Raw genomic sequence first — 25,570 nt, 5'->3', positions numbered from 1 at the left:
TACATCCCTGTTTGTGAGCATTTCTCCTTTGCCAAGATAATCCATCCAGTGTGGCATATCAAGAAGCTGATTAAAAAGCATGATCCTTACACAGGTGCACCTTGTACTGGGGACAATAAAAGGCCACTCTAAAATGCACAGTTTTGTCACACAACATGCAATTGGCATGTTGACTGCAGGAATGTCCACCAGAGCTGTTGCCAGATAATGGCATGTTAATTTATCTACCATAAGCCGCCTCCAATGTTGTTTTAGAGAATTTGTACATCCAACCGGCCTCACAACTGCAGCGTTATGTGGGCGAGTGGTTTGCTGATGTCAACGTTGTGAACAGAGTGCCCCATGGTGGTGGTGGGGCTATGATATGGGTAGGCATAAGTTAAGGACAACGAACGCAATTTAATTTTATCAATGGAAATTTGAATGCACAAAATTACCGTAACATGATCCTGAGGCTCTTTGTGAGGCCCATTGTCTTTAAGGTATCTGTGACCAACAGATCTATATCTGTATTCCCAGTCATGTGAAATCAATAGATTAGTGTCACGCCCTGACCGTAGATTGCTTTGTATGTTTCTATTTTTAGTTTGGTCAGGGTGTGATGTGGGTGGGTATTCTATGTCTGGGTATTCTATGTTGTAGGTCTAGGGTTTTTGTTTCTGTGTGTTTGGCCTGGTGTGGTTCCCAATCAGAGGCAGCTGTCTATCGTTGTCTCTGATTGGGAGCCATATTTAGGTATCCTGTTTTCCCACTTTTGTTTGTGGGTGGTTGTTTCCTGTTTAGTGTTTTGTTTCACCTTTCAGGACTGTTCGTTTGTTGTTTTTGTTGTTTGTCAAGTGTTTTCATATTTTATTTAAAAATATGACCACTTACCACGCTGCACCTTGGTCCTCCTCTCCTTCTCCAGACGACAATCGTAACAATTAGGGCCTAATGAATTAATTTCAATTGACTAATTTCCTCATATGAACTGTAACTCAGTAAAAGCAATGAAATTGTTGCATGTTGCATTTATATTTTTGTTCAGTATAGATATGCTTTTGTATTAGATTTCCAGACAATTCATACACTGTCACAGAAACATTTGTAATTGTTTTCAAAATGATTAAATTATTCAAACGGTATCAGCAGTTATTTATGGAGATGCTAATTCTCTCTCTCTCACACACACACACACACACACACACACACAGGCAGATTGGGCTCAGATAGCTGGAGGGCTTTTTAGATGTGGCTCCAGGCTGTGCTGGCAGGCTGTAGCCAAGTGGAAGTGTGTCACAGTACTCTGAGTATCAGGTTAGAAATCCTCTCCTCCCCTGTACCCAATAACACTGCCTGCTGGGCTCTGATTAGCCTTCTCCAGCCTCCTAGCTGTTTCACCCAAGCTATGTCCCATGGAGAATGATTCCAGGGTTTGGACATCAATAACTCAGATCACTGTGGGACTTACCTCAGAGGTGAAGAACTTTCCCAGGGTTATCTCCAACTGCTCCAACCAAACCACTTGTATCATTTATCACTTTTAAAATTTAAGATAACATTTATCTCTTGTAGACTTTGTAGATCTAGAATTATTTCAAGTTCAAATTATATCTGGCATTTGAGATGGGCACCATGAGAAATGGAATCATTTTTCCAAAGCTTTTAATACACATATTATATGCATGGGTCTACAACTTGACTATGAACATATCAATATTCATCCATTATGTTTCTGAACGAAATATATAGTTTCTGGAAAAACCTGTCACAGCAGCAAAGCTTTAATAACAGGTATTGTCACGTTTAAAGCCTAGCAGGGAACTGTGCTTGCTTTCATCATAGTGTAAAGATATCCACCACCAATTTAATTTGACATTTTATATTCCAGCGGTCTCCTCCTGGGAGGGATATTGAGGTCCATTCTGCATTCTGCCACCTACTTATCCTCTCTCCCCCTGAGCCAAACCTACTCTTTTATTACAGAGGGAAAGTGGAGTTAGGCACGTATCTTCTGGTGTAGCATGATGAGGGAATTTGTCTTCAGTCTGAGGTAGTCTCTACGCAAGATTAAAACAAGAACAGCTATCACCCTCTGCATCTCATGATACTCATGCATTTTTCATCAACATATCATCTTCGCTCTACTTGTCTTGACCTTGAATTTAAATTGTTTTGCACAGGTTGCACATGCTCTATTTCAGTATCTCAAATATTGCAACGGTAGTGAATACCAAACAGCAAAAACTTGTCATAACTAGGTTCTACACAGGGAGGTACCGATACAGGAGACGCAGGTCCGGGTGCCTTGATAGAATTCGTAGGCGAGTGAGTAACCCATCTCTACCATCCGTCCTATTGGCCAATGTGCAATCATTGGAGAATAAACTGGATGAGCTCCGTTCAAGACTATCCTACCAATGGGACATTAAAAACTGTAATATCTTACATTTCACCGAGTTGTGGCTGACCGACGACATGGATAATATACAGTTGGCTGGGTTTTCCGTGCATCGGCAAGACAGAACAGCAACCTCCGACAAGACATGGGTTGGCGGTCTGTGTCTATTTGTCAATAACACCTGTTGCACAAAATCAAAATTAAGTCTTAAGGTTTTGCTCTCCTGAGGTAGAGTATCTCATGATAAACTGTAGACCACACAATTTACCAAGAGAGTTTTCATCTATATTTTTCGTAGTTGTCTATTTACCACCAAGCAGTATAAAGCTATAAGCAAACAATAAAATGCTCATGCAGAGGTGGCGCTCCTAGTGGCCGAGGACTTTAATGCAGGGAAACTTAAATCCGGTTTACCTAATTTCTACCAGCATTTTACATGTGCAACCAGAGGGAAAAAACCCTCAAGACCACCTTTACTCCACACACAGAGACATGTACAAAGCTCTCCCTCGCCCTCCATTTGGCAAATCTGACGATAATTCTATCCTCCTAATTCCTGCTTACAAGCAAAAACTAAAGCAGGAAGTACCAGTGACTGGCTCAATACGGAAGTGGTCAGATGACGCAGATGCTAAGCTACAGGACTGTTTTGCTAGCACATACTGGAATATGTTTCCTGGACTCATCCGATGGCATTGAGGAGTATATCATATCCGTCACCGGCTTCATCAATAAGTGCATCGATGACGTTATCCGCACAGTGACCATACTCACATACCCCAACCAGAAGCCATGGATTACAGGTAACATCTGCACTGAGCTAAAGGGTAGAATCCCGCTTTCAAGGAGCAGGACTCTAACCGGGACGCAAACAACACTGAAGCATGCATGAGAGCACCAGCTGTTCCGGACAACTGTGTGATCACGCTCGCCTTAGCCAATGTGAGTAAGACCTTTAAACAGATCAACATTCACAAACTGGCAAGTTTCTTCGCTGACATTTTCAACCTGTCCCTGGCCGAGTCTGCAATACATACATGTTTCAAGCAGACCACCATAGTCCCTGTGCCCAAGAACACCAAGGTAACCTGCCTAAAAGTCTGTAGCCATGAAGTGCTTTGAAAAGCTGGTCATGGCGCACATCAAAACCATCATCCCAGAAACCCTAGACCCACTCCAATTTGCATACTGATCCACAGATGACGCTATCTCTATTGCACTCAACAGTGCCCTTTCCCACCTGGACAAAAAGAAGACCTACGGGAGAATGCTGTTCATTGACTACAGCTCAGCGTTTAACACCATAGTGCCCTCAAAGCTCATCACTAAGCTAAGGACCCTGGGACTAAACACCTCCATCTGCAACTGGATCCTGGATTTCTTGACTGGCTGCCCCCAGGTGATAAGGGTAGGCAACAACACATCTGTCACCCTGATCCACAACACTGATCCTCAACCCTCAAGGGTGCGTGTTTAGTCCTCTGCTGTACTCCCTGTTCACCCATGACTGCATGGCCAAGCACGACTCCAACACCATCATTAAGTTTTCCGATGACACAACGGTGGTAGGCCTGATCACCGACAACAATGAGACAGCCTATAGGGAGTAGGTCAGAGACCAACATGATCAAGACAAAGGAGATGATCGTGGACTACTGGAAACGGAGGGCCGAAAAACCCCCATTCTAATCGATGGGGATGTAGTGGAGCAAGTTGAGAGCTTCAAGTTCCTTTGTGTCCACATCACCAACAAACTATCATGGTCCAAACACACCAGGACAGTCGTGAAGAGGGCACAACAATGCCTATTCCCCCTCGGGAGACTGAAAAGATTTGACATGGGTCCCCAGATCCTCAAAAAGTGATACAGTTGCACCATCAAGAGCATCCTGACAGGTTCCATCACCATCTGGTATGGCAACTGCTTGGCCTCCGATCGCAAGGTGCTACAGAGGGTAGTGCGTATGGCCCAGTACATCACTGTAGCCAAGCTTCCTGCCATCCAGGACCTCTGTACCAGGCAGTGTCAGAGGAAGGCCTTAAAATATGCCAAAGACTCCAGGCACCCTAGTCACAGACTGTTCTATCTGCTACCCCCACGGCAAGCGGTACCAGATGGCCAAGTCTAGGTCCAAAAGGCTTATTAACAGCTTCTACCCCCAAGCCATAAGACTGTTGAACGGCTAATCAAATGGCTACCTGGATGCCTCCCCTGTGCTTGATCACAGAGATTACAGTTCACATGTTGTCTGAGTGAAACACGTACATATAACTGGAGAGCCTGGAGACTCAAGGTCAGCCCTTTGCATAAATGTATGTGGAACCAGCTGTAGAGGTGAGAAAACAATACATTTCATGATTAAGAATAGTAAAAAATTCTGCTCTCATACAAAATCACTCGTCAAGGAGGAACACATGTCATAATGTTTAATGTCATATCATTCGATTCTAGTTATGTACAATTTGTGTTTTTCCCTTGTTCCTCTATTGTCCATGAATGTGAGATAATTTAGCCCTCCAGATGACAGATATGATTGAAGGAACATAATTGTGTTCAGGTATTATGGCGTGAAATCTGAAATCAGAAACAAAACACACTCAAAATGAACTGGTTCGTCAACATGTGCCAGTTCGCTTGTATTACCTCCTTAAGTATCGCAGACTGCAACTATCATTGTCATAGACAACCTCTGTAGCGGTTATGGTACATCCTCTGGTTCTTCGTAGGGATAGGTATCCTCCATACTTTGTGACAACTTGTTGTTAAGATGCTTGAGTTGTGGAAGGTTGGTGTTGAGATGCTTTTGAAATTCCTTGACCTTTCCGGGAGCAGACAATGGAGTTTATAGCCTCAATCCAAAGGAACACAATATTTGTAAAGAGGATAGTCCTAGTGCTACAAGGTAAGAGTCCCATGTCTTTTTTGTAGACATCAGCTGGCCTGTATATTGTGCCCTCAGTGTCGTGGTGGTTTGATCCAGTTCCTGATAGTCCACCTCTGTCCAGAGCACCTCTGGACCACCAGCCGTAGGCCAAAGCTTGCCTCTTTAGACATCTCCACCTCCAAACAACGACCAGTGTCTCTGCTGATTATTGGGCCGTTCTACAGAGGGAAGAGGAACAAGCTGTGGTTATAATTGCAGTATTAAAAAGCAATACAGTGACATTTTGAAGTTTTACCTGACTGAAGTCCCAAAGCCTTTGTGATGAGTGTGACGCTCCATCAACTTTTTTGAGACTTGGCGTCCGCCCTCGTCCCTCGTCCACCAGACACTTGGTGTTGGGCAGGAACGTAGTGGAGCCCAGGGGACCAAGCTGCAAAAGCCCTTCTGAGGTGTAACGAGCCAGCTAAAAGAAACACGTCAATGCCAAGTAAACGTCAAGTTCCGAAAAAATATATGAAAGGTTATACACCAATACTATCTTTACAGACACCTACATACAGTAGTCGTTGGACAATACAAAACTTGTTGAATACATCTGCACACATAGGAATGGCACATGTTATTGTGTAATCCTTGAGCTGTCTCATGAGAAAGATCTTTCTCTATACCTTGAGTACAAAAGGTCATAGTGCCTCTTGAGCTGAACAAGAGCTGTCAAACCAGTGCCTGCTCTTTCAACAGCTGAACCACAACTACCCAGTGGAAAGGCCATCTTGAAACGAAAGATGAGATATGACCAATAAGCCTTCAATCCAGCTTTATTGAACTTCAATCAAATCCAATGCAAGGCCTGTCCCATCTTACTGTTGAGATGTCCAACAAACATTTGCTGTGTAATTGACTGAAATACTAACGACAATGTAGACTTGATAGATACCACAGGGATATGTGCATTTATGTATGTGCCATGCTGATGAAAGCTAAATTGTTTATGGACCAGATCCCTTAGGTGAGTACATGTTGTTATAAATGAGACCCAGTCTATCTGAAGGGTTCATTGTCATTTGACATTGTGAGCTTGATCCCTATTTCATTTCACACGACAAACGCAGCTTCAATCCAGTGAATGTCACAAGTAAGGGCACAGACGATTACAAAATCCAGTTTGAATTATTCACGGTGAACAACACTCAGGAAACTAGATGCCAGAGAGGATGTTGGAGCCCATCACAGGTGGTGCTGCACTATTCTGAGTAGAGGTAACCTTGTCAAATTGCCCTGTGCCAAGCCAATTCATTTGGAATTCACTGAATCACCATGCTAAAGCAAGGTATATGAAAGCACAAACAACCACTGTGAGATGAACAATGGAAGGGCTTCAACGCAAATGGGTGGGGATGCATAATATATTGTGGACGTCTGCATGGGGCCAGAGTGTATGGGATAGTTATAAATGTTTTCCTGAACTAACATAAGAGCTTGTGTAAGAGGATTACAATTCTATGCATTCAAGCATATAAGGTTTTAAGAACTTTTCCTGACCTGAGATGTCATGCCATGACACGGGTAGAGAATCGCGCTGTTGTCATCGTTAGGTCCTTGGTCTAAGCAATAGCCACTGGCCTTGCTGTTTCGCACCTCACCATAGGTGATGGTGTCATTGTACACTCGCATCTCTGGATACACATTCTGCAAGTACCACTGGAAACTATGACATTGCAATTTCTTCCTCAAGGCGATTCTCTCAGAAACATCTCCAAAATCAACTCCAGCGTTCTGTTGAGTTAGAAAACAATTCACAGCACCAAAATCAATGACCAGTTAAGACGCAATTGAGCTGTAGAATATTGGGGAACTACGCCTAGACTCACGTTGATGGGGATATTCCAGGCCATGTAGACGTGCGATTTGTAGTCATCCATCCACACCTCGGCTGCCCTCAAGGCATTGCGCTTTGCATAGTAATCAATGTCGTCGTTATAGGGTTTCTTGGTGCGTTCAATGTGTGCCACCCGAGCACACGGTAACACCTCCATACTCCCCCCGCACTGCCATACCTGAGACATAACATAGACAGTTCAAGAAAGAGAAAGAAAGAAAGAAAGAAAGAAAGAAAGAAAAAATAAATAAGCCTGATCACAATAGTAATATAGCATTATGTTCTAAAAATAAATCTTGTTGAGAGAGGTGCCGCCGAGGCAATTGCCCACATGCACATGGAAAGCTGTTAGCACCTTGCAATTGCCAGGACATTTTTCAGGCAAAGGGCCACTTCATTGGGTGTAGATTATACTGTACTGGTGGTCTTGCCAGATTTTTTTTTTCACACTCCCGTGCATTGAGCACAGCACAGAGAGGTGTTGTAGGGTTAACAAAACTATAATTTGGCTTAGATCTCTTTTGATACAATCAGCTGTCTCTCATTGGGTTTCTGTTGTTGTGCTGTCTCCCTTTCCCACTGTTTCCATTACCTGGACCACATGTTTTGTACTTTATTCCCCTCTCAGCGTAATAGGTGCAAACCTGGCATCTTCTCTCTCTCTCTCTCCCTCTCCCTCTCCCCCCCCCTTCAGTCTCTGTCCTACTGTCTCCTCTCGTTTCCCGCACACTGCTGCTCACGTCATAACGATCACGTCGGAAGTGTGAAATAAGTCTGTGTGTCAGTGGGACGCTGGTAGATGACTGCAGAGTTCTGGAACACATTCAGTTCTCACACTGGGACACAACTTCCACATCAACGTCACTACAGACTTTTTTACAGTCTACAAACCAAAATATTCCTGTCTCCCAAAAACAATTAAACTATCTCAGTTATAGTATTAGAAAGAAAGGGAATTCAAGTGGGTCCAGGCTTTTGGGAAATAACTGATGGACAAATCACCTGACACAGACCATTTTATGGTGCACTATAAGGGCATGTTTTTGTTATTCAGCAGTATACCAGGTGGTGCACTATAAGGGCATGTTTTTGTTATTCAGCAGTATACCAGGTGGTGCACTATAAGGGCATGTTTTTGTTATTCAGCAGTATACCAGGTGGTGCACTATAAGGGCATGTTTTTGTTATTCAGCAGTATACCAGGTGGTGCACTATAAGGGCATGTTTTTGTTATTCAGCAGTATACCAGGTGGTGCACTATAAGGGCATGTTTTTGTTATTCAGCAGTATACCAGGTGGTGCACTATAAGGGCATGTTTTTGTTATTCAGCAGTATACCAGGTGGTGCAGTGCAGGATAACTTCCATCCATATTCATGCCAACTGGTCTCCCTGTATGCTTAGAGCCTAATGATTCCTTAATGATCTCAGCAGAGCCAAACAAAACATGCAGGGAGAGAATTTAGTCAGAACAGACCCATATGTTTTAATGACATGCCATTTGATGCCAAGTCACAAATTATTTTAGGACCTAAGTTAAATGATCGGATTGAATATTCCATTGTGTTTGATGGTAAAACTGACCCTGTATATAGTGTGCTTACTTTGTTGTGTTCTTCTTATTTCTATTACTTGTGTGTTTTTGTTCTACCTTTTGTTATGTTTAGTACTACATTGATAAAGATTACTGAGTTGTTGGGTGTTGACGAGCTGACAAGAAAGGCATTTCACTGTGCTTGTGCACGAGACTTAAAACTTCAAACTAAACTTGTTTTGAATCATACTTCATATAATGGCAGCCTATCCCTTTTTAAAAGATATTGAAATCTATTTGGATCAGGGCCAAAATATAGAGAAAAATTTGCTGCCGTTACATTCATATTAAATCCCACCCACATCCTACTGTGACAGAGCTTAATTGAACTTCATTCATCTCTTACAGCACACAAACACTTGAACTCTCCAGTCACAATTACATAATGATTTTCTTGCTTTATAATCACATTGTAATGACTAACACATAACGGACCACAGAACATACTGTATTGATCAGTTCTTAGTTTAAGCATGTACCACTTAGAAACTTACCCTCATGCCCAATTCAATGTTCTCTCCTCCATACACCTCCATGCCTGGGTCTAGAAGGCCAATCTCTTCAAAGTATTCTCTGTTCACCACAAAGGAGCAGCCAATCATGGCAGGGGTCCTGAACGGAGAAATAACAGATTAAGGCCTAGCAGCATACCCTGTACAGAAGCGAGTTGGAACATCTTGTATATTTTAAGAACCTGTTTTTCAAGCCTACGTTTTCTGTCTATAGAAAGCCTACACACCCTTGGATTTCTTCACTGTTTATTCTGTTGCAAAGTGGGATTCAAATGGATTTCATTGTCATTTCTTTGTCAACGATCAACACAAAATACTCTAATGTCAAAGTGGAAGACAAATTCCAACATTTGTTTTTGAGTAATGAAAAATAAAACACTAATATACACTAATATGTAAAACACTAACATGTTGGAAATACCTTTGGTAGTGATTACAGCTGTGAGTCTTCTTGGGTAAGTCTCATAAGAGCTTTGCACACCTGGATTGTGCAATATTTGCACATTATTCTTTTCAAAATACTTCAAGCTCTGTCAAGGTGTTGGGGATCATCGCTAGACAGCAATTTAAGGAGGCAGTTACTCTGCCTGATGTGTTGTGTTGGATTTGCCCCAAACATTTAGGCCAAAACGTGTATTCCTTTGCCATGTTTTATAAAGTATTACTTCAGTGCCTCGTTGCATACATTGCATGTGTGATGGAAATGTTCTCTGTGTGTATCAAAACAAATCAAATTGTATTTGTCACATGCACAACAGGTGTAGTTGTATTCCTTACAGTGAAATGCTAACTTACAAGCCCTAACCAACAATGCAGTCTAAAGAAAATACCTAAAAAAATGTAACAAATAATTGTAAAAAGCGAGGCTATATACAGGGGGTACCAGTACAGAGTCAATGTGCGGGGGCACCGGTTACATGTTGGTAGAGTTATTAAAGTGACTATGCATAGATAATAAAAGAGAGTAGCAGCAGTGTAGAAGGGGGGGGGGGGGGGGTACAATGCAAATAGTCTGAGAAGCCATTTGATTAGATGTTCAGGAGTCTTATGGCTTGGGGGTAGAAGCTGTTTAGAAGCCTCTTGGACGTAGACTTGGCGCTCCGGTACCGCTTGCCGTGCGGTACATTTTACATTATTTTAGTCATTTAGCAGACGCTCTTATCCAGAGCGACTTACAGTAGAGTGCATACATTTTTATTACATTTTACATACTGAGACAAGGATATCCCTACCGGCCAAACCCTCCCTAACCCGGACGACGCTATGCCAATTGTGCGTCGCCCCACGGACCTCCCGGTTGCGGCCGGCTGCGACAGAGCCTGGGCGCGAACCCAGAGACTCTGGTGGCGCAGCTAGCACTGCGATGCAGTGCCCTAGACCACTGCGCCACCCGGGAGGTCGAGAGAGAATAGTCTATGACTAGTGTGGCTGGAGTCTTTGACAAATTTTAGGGCCTTCCTCTGACACTGCCTGGTATAGAGGTCCTGGATGGCAGGAAGCTTGGCCCCGTGATGTACTGGGCCGTATGCACTACCCTCAGTGGTGCCTTGCGGTCACAGGCCGAGCAGTTGCCATACCAGGCAGTGATGCAACCCGTCAGGATGCTCTCGATGGTGTGGCTGTAGAACCTTTTGAGGATCTCAGGACCCATGCCAAATCTTTTCAGTCTACTGGGGGAATAGGTTTTGTTGTGCCCTCTTCACGACTGTCTTGGTGTGCTTGAACCATGTTAGTTTGTTGGTGATGTGGATACCAAGGAACTTGAAGGTCTCAACCTGCTCCACTACAGCCCCATTGATGAGAATGGGGGCGTGCTCGTTCCTCCTTTTCCTGTAGTCCACAATCATCTCCTTTGTCTTGATCACGTTGAGGGAGAGGTTGTTGTCCTGGCACCACACGGCCAGGTCTCTGAACTCCTCCCTATAGGCTGTCTCGTCGTTGTCGGTGATCAGGCCTAACACTGTTGTGTCATCGGCAAACTTAATGATGGTCATATGTTTAGAATAATGCTGCTTTGTAATTACATGTCTTGGTTGGGTTCATGCGAGTGACGGATTGACTACACACAGGAATAAACCATAATATCACTGATAAGCAATTTGGCAGTACGCCCAGAACATTGCTCTGGTAACCAAAAGGCACAAAAGGAGCATCTCAGTTTCAAGGTCCCAGCTATGAAAGAAAAAGCCTTGTGAGGTATCAGTCAGTCACATGCAGGAACCAACATTAAAAATGAATAATGAAACATGTAAATCATGCTTACTGTATATGACTTGTTTGTGTAGCATCAAGCTTGGATTGAGTTGGTGAACCTCTCCGTGATAATAAAGAGGGATTCATGTAATACTGACTTCAGGTGTCCCTGGTGTTGAATTTCCACCACACATGTTTTGGAATATTCTGTATATTTGTATTCTTCTTTTCACTCTGTTATTTAGGTCATTATTGTGGAGTCACTACAATGTTGTTGATCCATCCTCAGTTCTCTCCCATCACAGTCATAGAACCTTGTAGCTGTTTTAAAATCACTAATGACCTCATGGCGGCAGCCCTAATAGTGTTGGGGGAAAAAATCTATACAGTTACATATCGGGATATTATGTCTGACGATATACTACATGACCAAGTGGTATGTTGACACCTGCGCATCAAACATCTCTTTCCAAAATCCCCCCTTTGCTGCTATAACAGCCTCCACTCTTCTGGGAAGGCTTTCCACTAGATGTTGGAACATTGCAGCGGGGACTTGCTCCCATTCAGCCACCAAAGCCTTAGTGAGGTCGGTCACTGATGTTTGGGCAATTAGGCCTGGCTCTCAGGTGGCGTTCCAATTCATCCCAAAGGTGTTTGATGGGGTTGAAGTCAGGGCTCTGTGCAGGCCAGTCAAGGTATTCCACACCGATCTCAACAAACCAGTTCTGTATGGACCTCACTTTGTGCACAGGGGCATTGTAATGCTGAAACTATCATGACACAAGGCGAGACCCAGATGCAGACACAGGAGGCAGATGGTTGGAGTCTTACAGTATTTATTAATCCAATAGGGTAAGGCAAGAGAATGGTCGTGGACAGGCAAACGGGTCAAAACCAGTTCAGAGTCCAAAAGGTACTGAAGGGCAGGCAGAATCAAGGTCAGGGCAGGCAGGATGATCAGGCAAGCGGGAAAGTAGTCCAGAGACAGGCAGGGGTCAAAACCGGGAAGACTATCAAAAAGAGAATAGCAAAAGGAGTACGGGAAAATCATGCTGGTTGACTTGAGCTTCAAGTTCCTTGGTGTCCACATCAACAACAAACTAGAATGGTCCAAACACACCAAGACAGTCATGAAGAGGGCACGACAAAGCCTATTCCCACTCAGGAAACTAAAAAGATTTGGCATAGGTCCTGAGATCCTCAAAAGGTTCTACAGCTGCAACATCGAGAGCATCCTGACTGGTTGCATCACTGCCTGGTACGGCAACTGCTCGGCCTGTGACCGCAAGGCACTACAGAGAGTAGTGCGTACGGCCCAGTACATCACTGGGGCTAAGCTGCCTGCCATCCAGGACCTCTACACCAGGCGGTGTCAGAAGAAGGCTCCAAGAATTGTCAAAGACCGCAGCCTCCACAGTTATAGACTGTTCTCTCTACTACCGCATGGCAAGCGGCACCGGAGTGCCAAGTCTAGGACAAAAAGGCTTCTCAACAGTTTTTACCCCCAAGCCATAAGACTCCTGAACAGGTAATCAAATGGCTACCCGGACTGTTTTCATTGTGTGCCCCCCCACCCCCTATTTTACGCTACTGCTACTCTCTGTTCATCATATATACATAGTCACTTTAACCATATCTACATGTACATACTACCTCAATCAGCCTGACTAACCGGTGTCTGTATGTAGCCTCGCTACTTTTATAGCCTCGCTACTGTATATAGCATGTCTTTTTACTGTTGTTTTATTTCTTTACGTACCTATTGTTCACCTAATACCTTTTTTGCACTATTGGTTAGAGCCTGTAAGTAAGCATTTCACTGTAAGGTCTACTACACCTGTTGTATTCGACGCACGTGACAAATAAACTTTTATTTCATTTGATTTTACTAACATACAAGATGAACTGGCACAGAGAGACAGGAAACACAGGGATACATACACTGGGGAAAATAAGCGACACTTGGAGGGAGGGGAGACAATTACAGGAACAGGTCAGGGCGTGACAGAAACAGGAAAGGACCTTCCCCAAACTGTTGCCACAAAGTTGGAAGCACATAATCTGCTAGAATGTCATTGTATGCTGTAGGGTTCAGATTTCCCTTCACTGGAACTAAGGGGCCTAGCCCGAACCATGAAAAACAGCCCCAGACCATTATTCCTCCTCCACCAAACTTTACAGTTAGCACTATGCATTTGGGCAGATTCGTCCGTCGGACTGCCAGATGGTGAACCACGATTCATCACTCCAGAGAATGCATTTCCACTGCTCCAGAGTACAATGGCGGCGAGCTTTACACCACTCCAGCAGATGTTGTATATCATATCATATTTTTTATTTATTTGGTATTTTTATTTATTTAACCTTTATTTAACCAGGTAGGCCAGTTGAAAGCAAGTTCTCATTTACAACTGCAACCTGGCCAAGATAAAGCAAAGCAGTGTGACAAAAACAACAACACAGAGGTACACATAAATAAACGTACAGTCACTAACACAATAGAATAATCTATGTACAGTGTGTGCAAATGTAGAAGATTAGGGAGGTAAGGCAATAAATAGGCCATAGAGGCGAAATAATTACAATTTAGCATTAACACTGTAGTGATAGATCTGCAGATGATGATGTGCAAGTACACATACTGGGGTGCAAAAGAACAAGAAGATAAATAACAATATGGGGATGAGGTAGTTGGATGTGCTATTTACCGATTGGCTGTGTACAGATACAGTGATCGGATGTTGAAGTTGGAGATGGAAATTTCAGGATTTTTGGTGGCCTTCCTAAGCCAGGATTCAGACACGGCTAAAACATCAGGGTTGGCAGAGTGTGCTAAAGCAGTGAGAGAAAAAAACTTAGGGAGGAGGCTTCTGATGTTAACATGCATGGAACCAAGGCTTTTACAGATACAGAAGTCAACAAATGAGAGCGCCTGGGGAATAGGAGTGGTGCTGGGGGCTGCAGGGCCTGGATTCACCTCTACATCACCAGAGGAACAGAGGAGGAGTAGGATAAGGCTACGGCTAAAGGCTATAAGAACTGATCATCTAGTGCGTTCAGAACAGAGTGTAAAAGGAGCAGATTTCTGGGGGTGAAAGAATAGATTCAAGGCATAATGTACAGACAAGGGTATGGTAGGATGTGAGTACAGTGGAGGTAAACCTAGGCATTGAGTGACGATGAGAGAGGTTTTGTCTCTAGAGGCACTAGTTAGGCCAGGTGTATTGACATTAGGGAGAGGCATGTGTAGCCAAGTGATCATACCGTCCAATGAGTAGCATTAGGTGAATCAGGGAGCCAATTCAGTAGTCGCTACTACGCTAGGCGAGCTGGAGACACGGCGATTCAGACAGGTAGCCTCTTCGGCAAGCCGGGAGATGGGTCTAGCTCGAAACTAGCTCAAGGCTAACTGGTGCTTACTTCGGGACAGAGATGTTAGCCAGGGGTAGACACTCGGATTGAAGCTAAGTATGCTGCGAAGATCTGGTGTAAAGGTTCAGAGCTTGCGGTAGGACTCCTAAGATGTGGTAGAGAAAAACCAGTCCGATATGCTCTGGGTTGATATTGCGCTGTGCAGACAGGCAGGTATTGACCGAGCTGAGGCTGGCTGGTGTCCGAGTTAACGGTGAAGAACGCCAGCAGTGGCTAACTGACTACTAGCTAGTAGCTAGTTAGCTGGCTAGCTGCTGATGGGGGTTTCGGTTCTAAAGTATAAAAATAGCAGATCCGTACCACATTGGGTGAGGCGGGTTGCAGGAGAGCATATTCGGTCCGTAGATGGAAAGTGAGATTAAAATATATATGAAATAACAAGGAAAACGATATATAAAACGATATTTACACGGGACAAGACAAAACACACGTCCGACTGCTACGCCATCTTGGAACCAGTACAATGGCGGCGAGCTTTACACCACTTCAGCCGACGCTGTATATCATATAATTTTGACAATATCGCAATATAATTTGGCGCTAGTTGGTTGTACCTGCACCAAAACTCCACTATTTTTCCTTCATAGCTTGATCATCTTCTTTTTAAATGGGGAGCCAATTTGTTTTCAGCACTTTTATTTCAGCAAACTCATTTTCTCATGGCTCTCTTGTGCTGTACCTTTACAGCAGGCATATGGTGAGCAGTATGTTTGAAACATCGAATCGCAATAAAATCACAGTATGAAATCGCAATACATATAGAATCGTGGGAATCTCAATACATCATATCGGCACTTAAGTTTTGTGATATTATTGTGAGGTCCCTGGCTATTCCCGGCCTTAATCCCTAAGCATACCTTCCTGCAATAGAGCTCAATTCAGAAGTACGACTACACCTTTGTGTCTGGGTGCTTTAATACATCATCCAGAGCATAATTATTAACTTGGCCATGGTTAAAGAGATATTCAGTGTCTGATTTGTTGTTGTTACCCATCTACTAATCATTGCCCTTCTTTATGTAGCTTTCGAAAAGCTTGTTGGTCTTTGTAGTTGAATCTGTGCTTGAAATTCAATACTTGACTGAGGGACGGACCTTACAGTTGTTGATGTATGGGGGACAGAGGAAGGGGTAGTCATTCAAAAATCACATCAACCCCTATTATTTCACACAGAGTGAGTCCATATAACTTATTATGTGATTTGTTGAGCCAAATTTGACTTCTGAATTAATTTAGGCCTGCCTAAAAAAAGGGGGTGAATACTTATTTAATTTGTATTCATTTCAAAGAATGTGTAGAATTTTCTTTTCACTTTGACATTATGGAGTATTTTGTGTAGATCAATGACAAAAATTACAATTAAATCTATTTCAATCCAACTTTGTAATGCAAGAAAATGTGAATAAGAAGGGGTGTAGACTATCGATAGAAAATGTATTGCAGAATATTGCATCAGAGAACTGCCCCAATAATGTCCGAGAGACATACTGTACTTTTCCCATACCTGATGGGGGCCGTCTCATCTCCTCTGTCCTGCCAGGCCTGAGGGGGGGTGATGTACATACACCACAGGCCCCAGTTGTAGCCATGGGCCGCGTTAGCATACTGCTGCACCTCAAACGTGTTGTACTTGATGTTGTCGATCGACGGTAGAATAATACGTGTTCGATCCTCCCTGATTCTGGTTAGAATTGGCTCTGCCCTGTCAAAGGAGGAAAGGAAATGCATTTTAGTCACATTTTCTATCTCTATAAATATTCTAAAGGTGCTTGAGATGTTTACTGGTAACTGTACACTGTGGTGTTCATGCTGACATGATAGGAAAAGCATGACAGTAAATCATGTTTCTGTCATCTCATCTGTTCCCAGGGGGAAAATGGGGCCACCGCAGTCTGTTCAAGCGTTTAATCATCATCAACAAAACATCCTGAATCCTCACTGCTAGCAGAGGAAGGTACTGTACAGTTCTCATCTTCCCTTACACTTGACAGCTTATTTTCCATTTCACATCCGTTCCAGAGAACAAAACCAAATAAATAGTCATTTATGTACTGTAGCTAGCAGTTCTATGTGTTACAACTGTAGTGAAACACTGATGGCCTCACATGTGGGTTGTTCCACCTAAAAAAGCACAAGAAAGAGGATTTCGACATCCACAGTCTCAGAATGCTCTGAAATTGTTTCTGTTTTTAGAAACAGATAAGATTAGCATTTCTGCAACATTATTTTGTTGAAATATAATTTGATCTCTGAGAAATTAAGCTAATTGATTGCATCCAAATTGGCCATGTTATACTTGTTTTTGGATTGGGATTGGCATGGGGTGTGCAGGGGTGCGTGGGGTGCTTTTGATCATGTCTTTGGATTCTTCATGTCTTACTCTAATGTTTGAAAAAAGTTTGGACCAAATTGGATGTTAGGTACTATACTTAGTTAATATTATATGAATCCTATATATTAAAATGGACAATTTGGGTGCAATCAATTAGCTTAATTTCTCAGAGATCAGATTATATTTCAACAAAAGAATTTTGCAGGAATGCTAATCTTATCTGTTTCTAACTACAGAAACAATTTCAGATGGTGGGTGTCATGGCTTACTGAAATGACATGGAACGACCCATGGGACGCATGGTGTGTTCAATGGTTTTTCAGTGTAAAACTTGACTGATGCAATCAGATATCATTTCCATTGTGGACATAACTTTTGCAATATGAGTGCAGTTAAGGAGTCTACATTTCACAGTTGCAATATCATTTTTAGGAAAAAAAAGGGTTAACTTCTGAGAGATTGTCACCTTTCCTGAATGAATTCCTCTTTCTAAAGTGGTGTGGTGAAGATGGATTGTGGTGACTACTGTACCCTCTTGTCTTTCCATTACTGAGAGAAAGGAATACCTCTGATTTTCAAATAAAAATGCTCTTCTGTCAGTTGCACAAACACTGTCAGCAGATCTCAGTGTAATGAATTCCAGGCTTAAAATAGTACAGTATATAGCTAGATATTGGAGGACATATGGCGGACGTATGGCACCTCAGTGTTGGGAGGAATCTGCATCTGATTGATGATAATGCATGAGACTATTTTAAACTCCTTTTCAAGTGTCAATCTGAGGGGAAATAAGAAGCTGTTCCTCACCATGCTGTGTTGAACTCAACATGTGCGTCAAAGAAGCCAACAACTGGTGCAGTGGCAGCTTTCCAGCCAAGGATTCTGGCCCGTATAAGTCCTTCCCGTCTGCTATTTCTCACCATTTTCACTAGACCTGGGTACTGCTTATTCACATACTGATCCAGATTCAGCTTTAGTTCCACTACAACAACAAGAATAATCAAGTGTTGGAGCTCAAACTAGAAAACCATAATTTCAAGTCTCTCTCTCTCTCTCTCTCTCTCTCTCTTGCGCTCTTTCTCTCCCTCTTACACACACACACACACACACACACACACACACACACACACACACACACACACACACACACACACACACACACACACACACACACACACACACACACACACACACACACACACACACACACACACACACACACACACACACTGTAAAAGCCTTTGTCTTACCACTGTCACTGTTGTCGTCCACCAGGATGATCTCCTTGAGGATGTGTGCAGGTGTGTGATTGACCAGGCTGTGGACTGACCGTAGGATCACTGACAAGGCCTCGTTTACAAAGATGAACACCACCGTCATCTGAGGGAGGTCATCTGGGTAAGTCATCAGCTTGCACCTGTCAACACAATTTAGTGAGAAGCTGTCACATCAGTACCCTAAACTCATAATGCTTTATTATGTTACCTTCTGGTTTACAAGCTGTGAGGGCAGGGTTTAGGACCTACTTTTTCGGCCTGTAGTCAGGAATGGATCTATCCAGTGGGATTTGATTGCTCAGCTGTGCGTTGTAGCCATACTCTTCGTACTTTCCCCCATCTGGGTCGCGGACAGGGCTTCTCAGAGTTGCAGGGGTCCTGGCCTGCCCCTGTCCCTGGCCCACTCGTCCCTCCAGTACCCCAACCGACTTTCCCAGACCTGTGGAAAGTCCGAGGAAAATGTCAGACTCATTTTGGGGGATAAAGGAAACTGAAGGCTATTATTATTATTCATCTAGACTTTACTGGTGGGAATTAATACACAGGGGGACAGGGGACAGGGTGATTGACTTGTACTGTGAGTAGAATGGCTTATACTGTCAGTATTACAGCAGGACCTGGCATCTTGCTAATCCAACTTCTGAACTGATTATGCATTTAAACACTGAATTATGAGTGTCATAGTCAAAACATTGGGAATGAGTTCAAGCAATTATTGGTTGAATAAATTGATTGAATTAGTTTGTCCCTTGGGGGGGATTTTATAAAGCAAATGCATCATACAACACCACATTGGATAAGGAAAGGAATCAGTAAATGTGATATAACCGTCAAACCTGCTGCAGAAATGTCCCCAACTGGCTTGCATTACATCAGTGACCTCCTGATATATAACCTCAGGATCATGGGGTATAGAGATTTCTTCTTGGGACTGCTTGTTTTGTGCAGCAAAAGAAGAGGTGATATTTCAGGATAACTACTTTGTCCTCTACATTTGTTTACAGCAAGGTTGAGACCCATCAATTAAGGCTGACAGCATCCATCCTCCTAAACTGCTTTGTGGTGGAGTCCAATTAAGCTCCTCAAAGAGAATGTTGCTAACTATTTTAGATGCTAAAAAGAGGGGCCATGGACATTACCCTTCTCATGGAGAGCTACTGGATGTGCAGGCTTTTGTTCCAGACAGTCCTCTAAAACAAATCTGATTCAGCACCTTATTAGTGTCTCTCCAGTAAGAGTGTTGGCCACCTCTACGTGAGGATGATGTTCATTGACTACAGCTTAGCGTTCAACACCATAGTGCCCTCCAAGCTCATCACTAAGCTAAGGACCCTGGGACTGAACACCTCCATCTGCAACTAGATCCTGGACTTCCTGACGGGCTTCCCCCAGGTGATGAGGATAGGCAACAACATATCCACCACGCTGACCCTCAACATGGGGGCCCCTCAGGGGTGCGTGCTTAGTCCCCTCCTGTACTCCCTGTTCACCCATGACAGTGTGGCCACACATGACTCCAACACCATCATGATGTGTGCCGATGACACGACGATGGTAGGCCTGATGACCGACGACGATGAGACAGCCTATAGGGAGGAGGTCAGAGGCCTGGCAGTGTGGTGCCGGGACAACAACCTCTCCCTCAACGTGAGCAAGACAAAGGGGCTGATCGTGGACTACAGGAAAAGGACGGGGCTATAGTGGAGCAGATTGAGAGCTTCAAGTTCCTTAGTGTCCACATCACGAAGGACCTATCATGGTCCAAACACACCAAGACAGTTGTAAGAGGGCACGACAACGCCTATTCCCCCTGAGGAGGCTGAAAAAATCAGATCCTCAAGAAGTTCAACAGCTGCACCATCAAGAGCATCCTGACTGGTTGCATCACTGTTTGGTATGGCAACTACTTGACATCCGATCGCAAGGCGCTACAGAGGGTAATGTGTACGGCCCAGTACATCACTGGGGCCCGAGCTTCCTGCCACCTAGGACCTCTTTACCAGGTGGTGTCAGAGGAAGGCCTTAAACATTTTCAAAGACTCCAGCCACCCAAGCGGTACGGGACCGCCAAGTCTGGGACCGAACGGTTCCTTAACAGCTTTAACCCCCAAGCCATGAGACTGCTGAACAGCTAATCAAATGGCCACCTGACTATTTGCATTGACCCCCTTATTTTATTTGTCTTTTTATTTATTTTGTTGCACTGACTCCCTTGCACTGGCTCTATGCACACTCACTGGACTCTAAACACACACTCACACATACTACACTGACACTCCAGCACACAAAACACACACACACATGCGTATTGATGTCACACACACACACATACGTTCACATTCCTTCACACTCTTCACATACTCTGCTGCTACGCTCTGTTATTTATCTATTCATAGTCACTTGACCCCTACCTACATGCACATATTACCTAAATTACTTTGACTAACCTGTACCCCTGCACATTGACTTGGTACCGGTACCCTTTGTATATAGCCCCATTATTGTTATTTTATTGTGTTACTATTTTATCCTTTAGTTTATTTAGCAAATTTGCATTGTTGGTTAAGGGCTGGCAAATAAGCCTTTCACGGTAAGGTCTACTACACTTGTTGTATTCGGATCATGTGACAAATAATATATATATATTTTTTAACAAACAAACAAATGTCTGGCCAATCACACATTGTATATACAGTAATAGTGTTAATTATCTGGAATGTTATTTTATATAAAACATAAAGTATAACTCTCCATATGGATTCGACTAGGGATCATCAACTAAATTTTTTTCTTGAGTGAATGGTCTGGGGGCCAGAACATAATTACAAACAATTTATAGACTGCACATTGACCGCAAGAAGCCAAAACAGATATCATATTTGACTAAAACAGAATAATTTCAAACCTTGCTTACATTTGTGTACGATCACATATCTCTGTATTATGCGTGGGAATTAGGGTTGCAAGGGGTCGGAAACTTTCCGGTAAATATCCGTAATTTTTCTGGACATTTTCCAAGGGAAGTTAAGCCCGGGAATTTGGGGAATTTTGCTTAAATTCATCAAAAAAGTTAGCTTATAACAGTGAACCTTTTTTGTGGGATACACATAAGGTAATTCTAGGTCTTGTGGTATGTTTTGGTTATACTATCCCCAACTCAATTGGATAGCAACCCTCTGCATGCACAGTACATTCTTCCGTCACATGTACAGCTGATTCTCAAGATCTTGCACACTAATGAGATGCTATTGAGCCCACACGACCACACCACTGTCTGAGCAAAGGACTACATGCTTTCTGGTAAGTTTTGATTACAATACTGGGGGGGTGAATATATTTTATATGACATACATGATTTTTTTGTTAACTAGTAAATAGTAGCCTACAGCAAAGTGTGTTTTTAAATCATTTTACACTTGTTAACAATTTCTGCTAATTAGTTTTTGCTACCATGTGGGTTTTAGCTTTCTTGAGCCTGCTAACTGAGCCTGCTAACTGTGTTAATTCACCTGTTTCCATACATGTTTCATTTTAAAACATTTATCTTACAAAGGAGTTGTTTAATCTAACTGCTTAACTATTTGATTTATCTGTACATGGAATTGTATTTGTTTTTTTTTTACTAATTTTCTTCTAATCTTTACAGGAAAATGCCACGGGCACTATCTGATGTAGACATTTCACTGCAGCTAATGTAGAAGGAAAAGCTCTGTACATTTGTAAATACTGTGCCAAATCATATGTGAAGAATGCAACAAAGATGCAGAATCATCTGGCCAAGTGCATAAAGTTCCCTCAGTGCTCACAACAAGCAATCTCTGACAAAAGTCCCTCTACTTCTATTCGAGGTGAAAATTATGAATCAAACACCTTATCGATGCATTGAATCTGCTCCTCAAGGACATCATGGCACTGAAAACAATGGATACACTCTACAAGAGAGCCAAGGAAATTATTAGGTATGTGAAGGGTCATCAAGTTATAGCAGCAATCTACCTCACCAAGCAAAGTGAGAAGAATAAGAGCACCACATTGAAGCTGCCCAGCAACACCCGTTTCGGGTGATGTTGTCATCATGTTTGACAACACCACCCGAATCATGTCTCCTGGAGGTGAATGAGTCTCTCCAAGAAACGGCCATATCACAGTCTGCTGATATGGACAGCCCCATCAAGAGGATCCTCCTGGATGATGTATTTTGGGAGAGAGTGGTAAGCAGCCTGAAACTCCTGAAACCTATAGTAGTAGCCATTGCACGGATTGAGGGAGACAATGCCATCCTCTCTGATGTTCAGACTCTGCTTGCAGATGTAAGAGAATAAATCCCTACTGCCCTGCCCACATCACTGTTTCTCCAAGCAGAGGAAACTGCAGTTCTGAAATACATCAAAAAGCGTGACGACTTCTGCCTGAAGCCCATACACGCCGCAGTGTACATGTTGGATCCCAAGTATGCTGGCAAGAGCATCCTGTCTGGTGCAGAGATCAAGAGGGCCTCTGGTGTCATCCCTTCCGTGTCTCGGAACTTTTGCCTGGATGAGGCCACGGTTCTTGGCAGACTGGCGAAGTACACTTCCAAGCAAGGGCTTTGGGATGGAGATGCAATACAGCAGTCATGCCAACATATCTCATCAGCCACCTGGTGGAAGGGACTTTGTGGATCTGAGGCTCTTTCCCCTGTTGCCTCCAACATCCTACAAAACCCAGCAACATTAGTCACCTCAGAGCGCAACTGGTCCTTGTTTGGGAACACACACACCAAAGCATGCAACACGCTGACCAATACAAGGGTTGAACAATTGGTGGCCATCTGGGCAAATTTGAGGATTTTTGAGCCTGACAACGAGCCATCCTCAACCAGGTTGGAAAGTGACAGTGAAGATGAGGCCTCAGAATCTGATGTTCAAGAGGTGGACATTGAGGAGGTCCAGGAAGAAGACATTGAAGCCTCAGAGGAAGACATCCAAAGCTTTAGTTTCTAGACTATCATTTTACAGATGTATGTTGAAAACGTTTTTGAGAGATGCAATGGATCATTGGGGATAATTCAATATTCCCTTTCTTTTGTTGTTCAGTGAAATCATCCCATGTAAAGTCAATTTATTTAATTAAAGTTCAATTCTTAACTAAATTGTTTAAAAAAAATTCTATTGGAAGGATTTAATTATTTTAACTACTTATGATAAGGTAAAAGGTTTATGTTTCTGTCTCCATATGATAAGGTCAATTTAACCAATGCAAAAAACATCTACTGTTAAATGGTATTAATATTAATTTGCAAATATTTCCATTAATTCCCATATATTCCCGTTAATTCCCATATATTCCCGTTAATTCCCATATATTCCCGTTAAATCCCACGGAAAGTTTCCACCTCTGAATATTCCACAAAATGTGCAACCCTAGTGGGAATACTTGGGAACATATTTCCAAAATGAAAATCACTTGGAGCTGATTTGCTGGTGTTTTTACAGTCGTTTATGTCAAACAATTTAAAAAAAATGACAAATAAAATCACCCAAGGGCCAAGTTCGGCCTGAGGGCCGCCAGTTGGGGAACCCTGGATTAGACTTTTATAATGCCTTTCTTTTGGAGAAAAACAGAGCCCTTTGTCTGGGTTATTTTTGAATTATGTAAAAGCAGATTAGACATTTAGGCTGAAAGCGATGCTGGGAGTGGGACTATAATGGATGAGGTGGATGTGGGCCAGGTTGATCGGTTATTCCAATTTAAGCGAATGACAAATCCCATGGGTTGTACAACAGCTGAGATGTGGCAAATCAAAGAAACACTGTAAAATGCATGATTTACTCAGTCGGGGCACTATAAAAATAATTCATAAAGCACTGATGTGGGGTGAAATAAAGTTGCACCAAGCTGACTCTTGGTGTTCATGATCACATGGATCAATCATTTACCGTTCAATTGATGGTAGACCACTTCCTCAAGATGCTCAAGCCTCTGAAGAATAGCTTGCTTCTCCACAAAGTTAGTAACTTTTCCATTTCTGCGGTTAGATCTTTGCACAGTGGTCCTGCCGTTCTTCAGGAGTTCCTCTGAGCGATCCTGAATTCTGCAGTAAACCGAGAACAGTATAATACCCACAAACATGCAGATGTTTAAAGTCAACAAAGTTTTTATCTGCCGTGCGCCAGCCATGAAACCGAAGGGAAACCGACAACATCTACCCGTGATAGAAAAACATGCACAATCCAAGTTTAGTGACCGATCTTTGTTTATGTGTATAAGGTACGTATCGTCATCATAGCCACCTCAGTGCCCCCGCGCAGAAAATTAGATATCCTGTCATCAGCACCACTTTCGCCGCAGGGATTATAGTAGGCAAGAAGACTGTATATAAAAACAATCCACCCAAATTGAATCTCATTGCCATTCCATTGCACAGGTTATCCTCTCCAAAGTGGTTCAACAGAGAAGAGATTTTAGGACGAATTCCTGCACCCCCAACCAACTGCTTACACTGCCACATCGTTAGAACGACAGAATCTCTCGCGCAATTGAGCAAACGTGGGGCTTGTTTTCCACTAGCCAGTAGTAGGCTAAAATTGATGACAAAAGAAGCTAGAGTAGATATTATCTCTTCTGGTTTCACTCAGTCACCCTTCTTGATGATTTAAAAAAATCATGAAACAAAAAAAATACCAAGGAGTTACTGATGAGACATTAATGTAATCGTTACTCGCAGTTTCTCATGCTCGCTTGATGAAGACTGTTTAGAAGGCTATAGATAAAAGGCCCAAGGTATGTCCGATATCGCGCGGATGCTCTCTGCGTCTGTCTGTACAGAGAGATAAAAGCATTATTGTTACTGGTCTCTCTCTCTCTCAAATCAAATCAAATTGTATTAGTCACATGCGCCGAATACAACAGGTGTAGTAGACCTTACCGTGAAATGCTTACTTACAAGCCCCTAACCAACAATGTAGTTTAAAAAATACGAATATCCCCCCCCCTCCCTCTCTCTCTCTCTCTCTCTCTCTCTCTCTCTCTCTCTCTCTCATAAAGAGCCCTATTACAGTCCGTGTTCAAAGCTGATCAATAGTTGTTTTAATCGTTTTAATCAGTT

General features: G+C 42.9%; 1 protein-coding gene across 2 annotated transcripts; it reads right to left on the bottom strand.

Moving 5' to 3' along the window:
* Nucleotides 1-1,672: 1,672 nt before the first annotated feature.
* On the bottom strand, nt 1,673-25,454 carry LOC129818608 (polypeptide N-acetylgalactosaminyltransferase 9-like). 2 transcript variants are annotated; one of them, XM_055874684.1, is made up of 10 exons: nt 24,402-25,454; nt 18,733-18,922; nt 18,457-18,623; nt 18,014-18,188; nt 16,379-16,576; nt 9,232-9,349; nt 7,137-7,322; nt 6,808-7,041; nt 5,561-5,728; nt 1,673-5,483 (listed from the first exon to the last, which is right to left on the bottom strand). In XM_055874684.1, the coding sequence occupies exons 1-10, from the start codon at nt 24,640-24,642 to the stop codon at nt 5,337-5,339; spliced, it is 1,824 nt and encodes a 607-aa protein (XP_055730659.1). In that variant the 5' UTR covers nt 24,643-25,454; the 3' UTR covers nt 1,673-5,336. The 2 variants fall into 2 exon arrangements, with proteins under 2 accessions (XP_055730659.1, XP_055730660.1); XM_055874685.1 differs by lacking the exons at nt 18,014-18,188; nt 18,457-18,623; nt 18,733-18,922; nt 24,402-25,454 and adding an exon at nt 14,151-14,274 and having other exon boundaries at nt 16,379-16,453.
* Nucleotides 25,455-25,570: the final 116 nt, after the last annotated feature.

Source organism: Salvelinus fontinalis, chromosome 21 (assembly GCF_029448725.1).
Source record: "Salvelinus fontinalis isolate EN_2023a chromosome 21, ASM2944872v1, whole genome shotgun sequence".
NCBI classification, from domain to species: Eukaryota; Metazoa; Chordata; class Actinopteri; order Salmoniformes; family Salmonidae; genus Salvelinus; species Salvelinus fontinalis.
This window is presented reverse-complemented; position numbering and strand designations above follow the sequence as displayed.

What these genes read in the sequence shown, in the direction of transcription:
- LOC129818608 (XM_055874684.1), bottom strand. Translation starts at nt 24,642, where the DNA reads ATGGCTGGCGCACGGCAGATAAAAACTTTGTTGACTTTAAACATCTGC. An exon ending in CCTGACTACAGGCCGAAAAA is followed by an intron (nt 18,624 to 18,732) that starts GTAGGTCCTAAA and finishes TTGTGTTGACAG; the next exon opens with GTGCAAGCTGATGACTTACC. An exon ending in GTCATGGCATGACATCTCAG is followed by an intron (nt 5,729 to 6,807) that starts GTCAGGAAAAGT and finishes TGTTTCTTTTAG; the next exon opens with CTGGCTCGTTACACCTCAGA.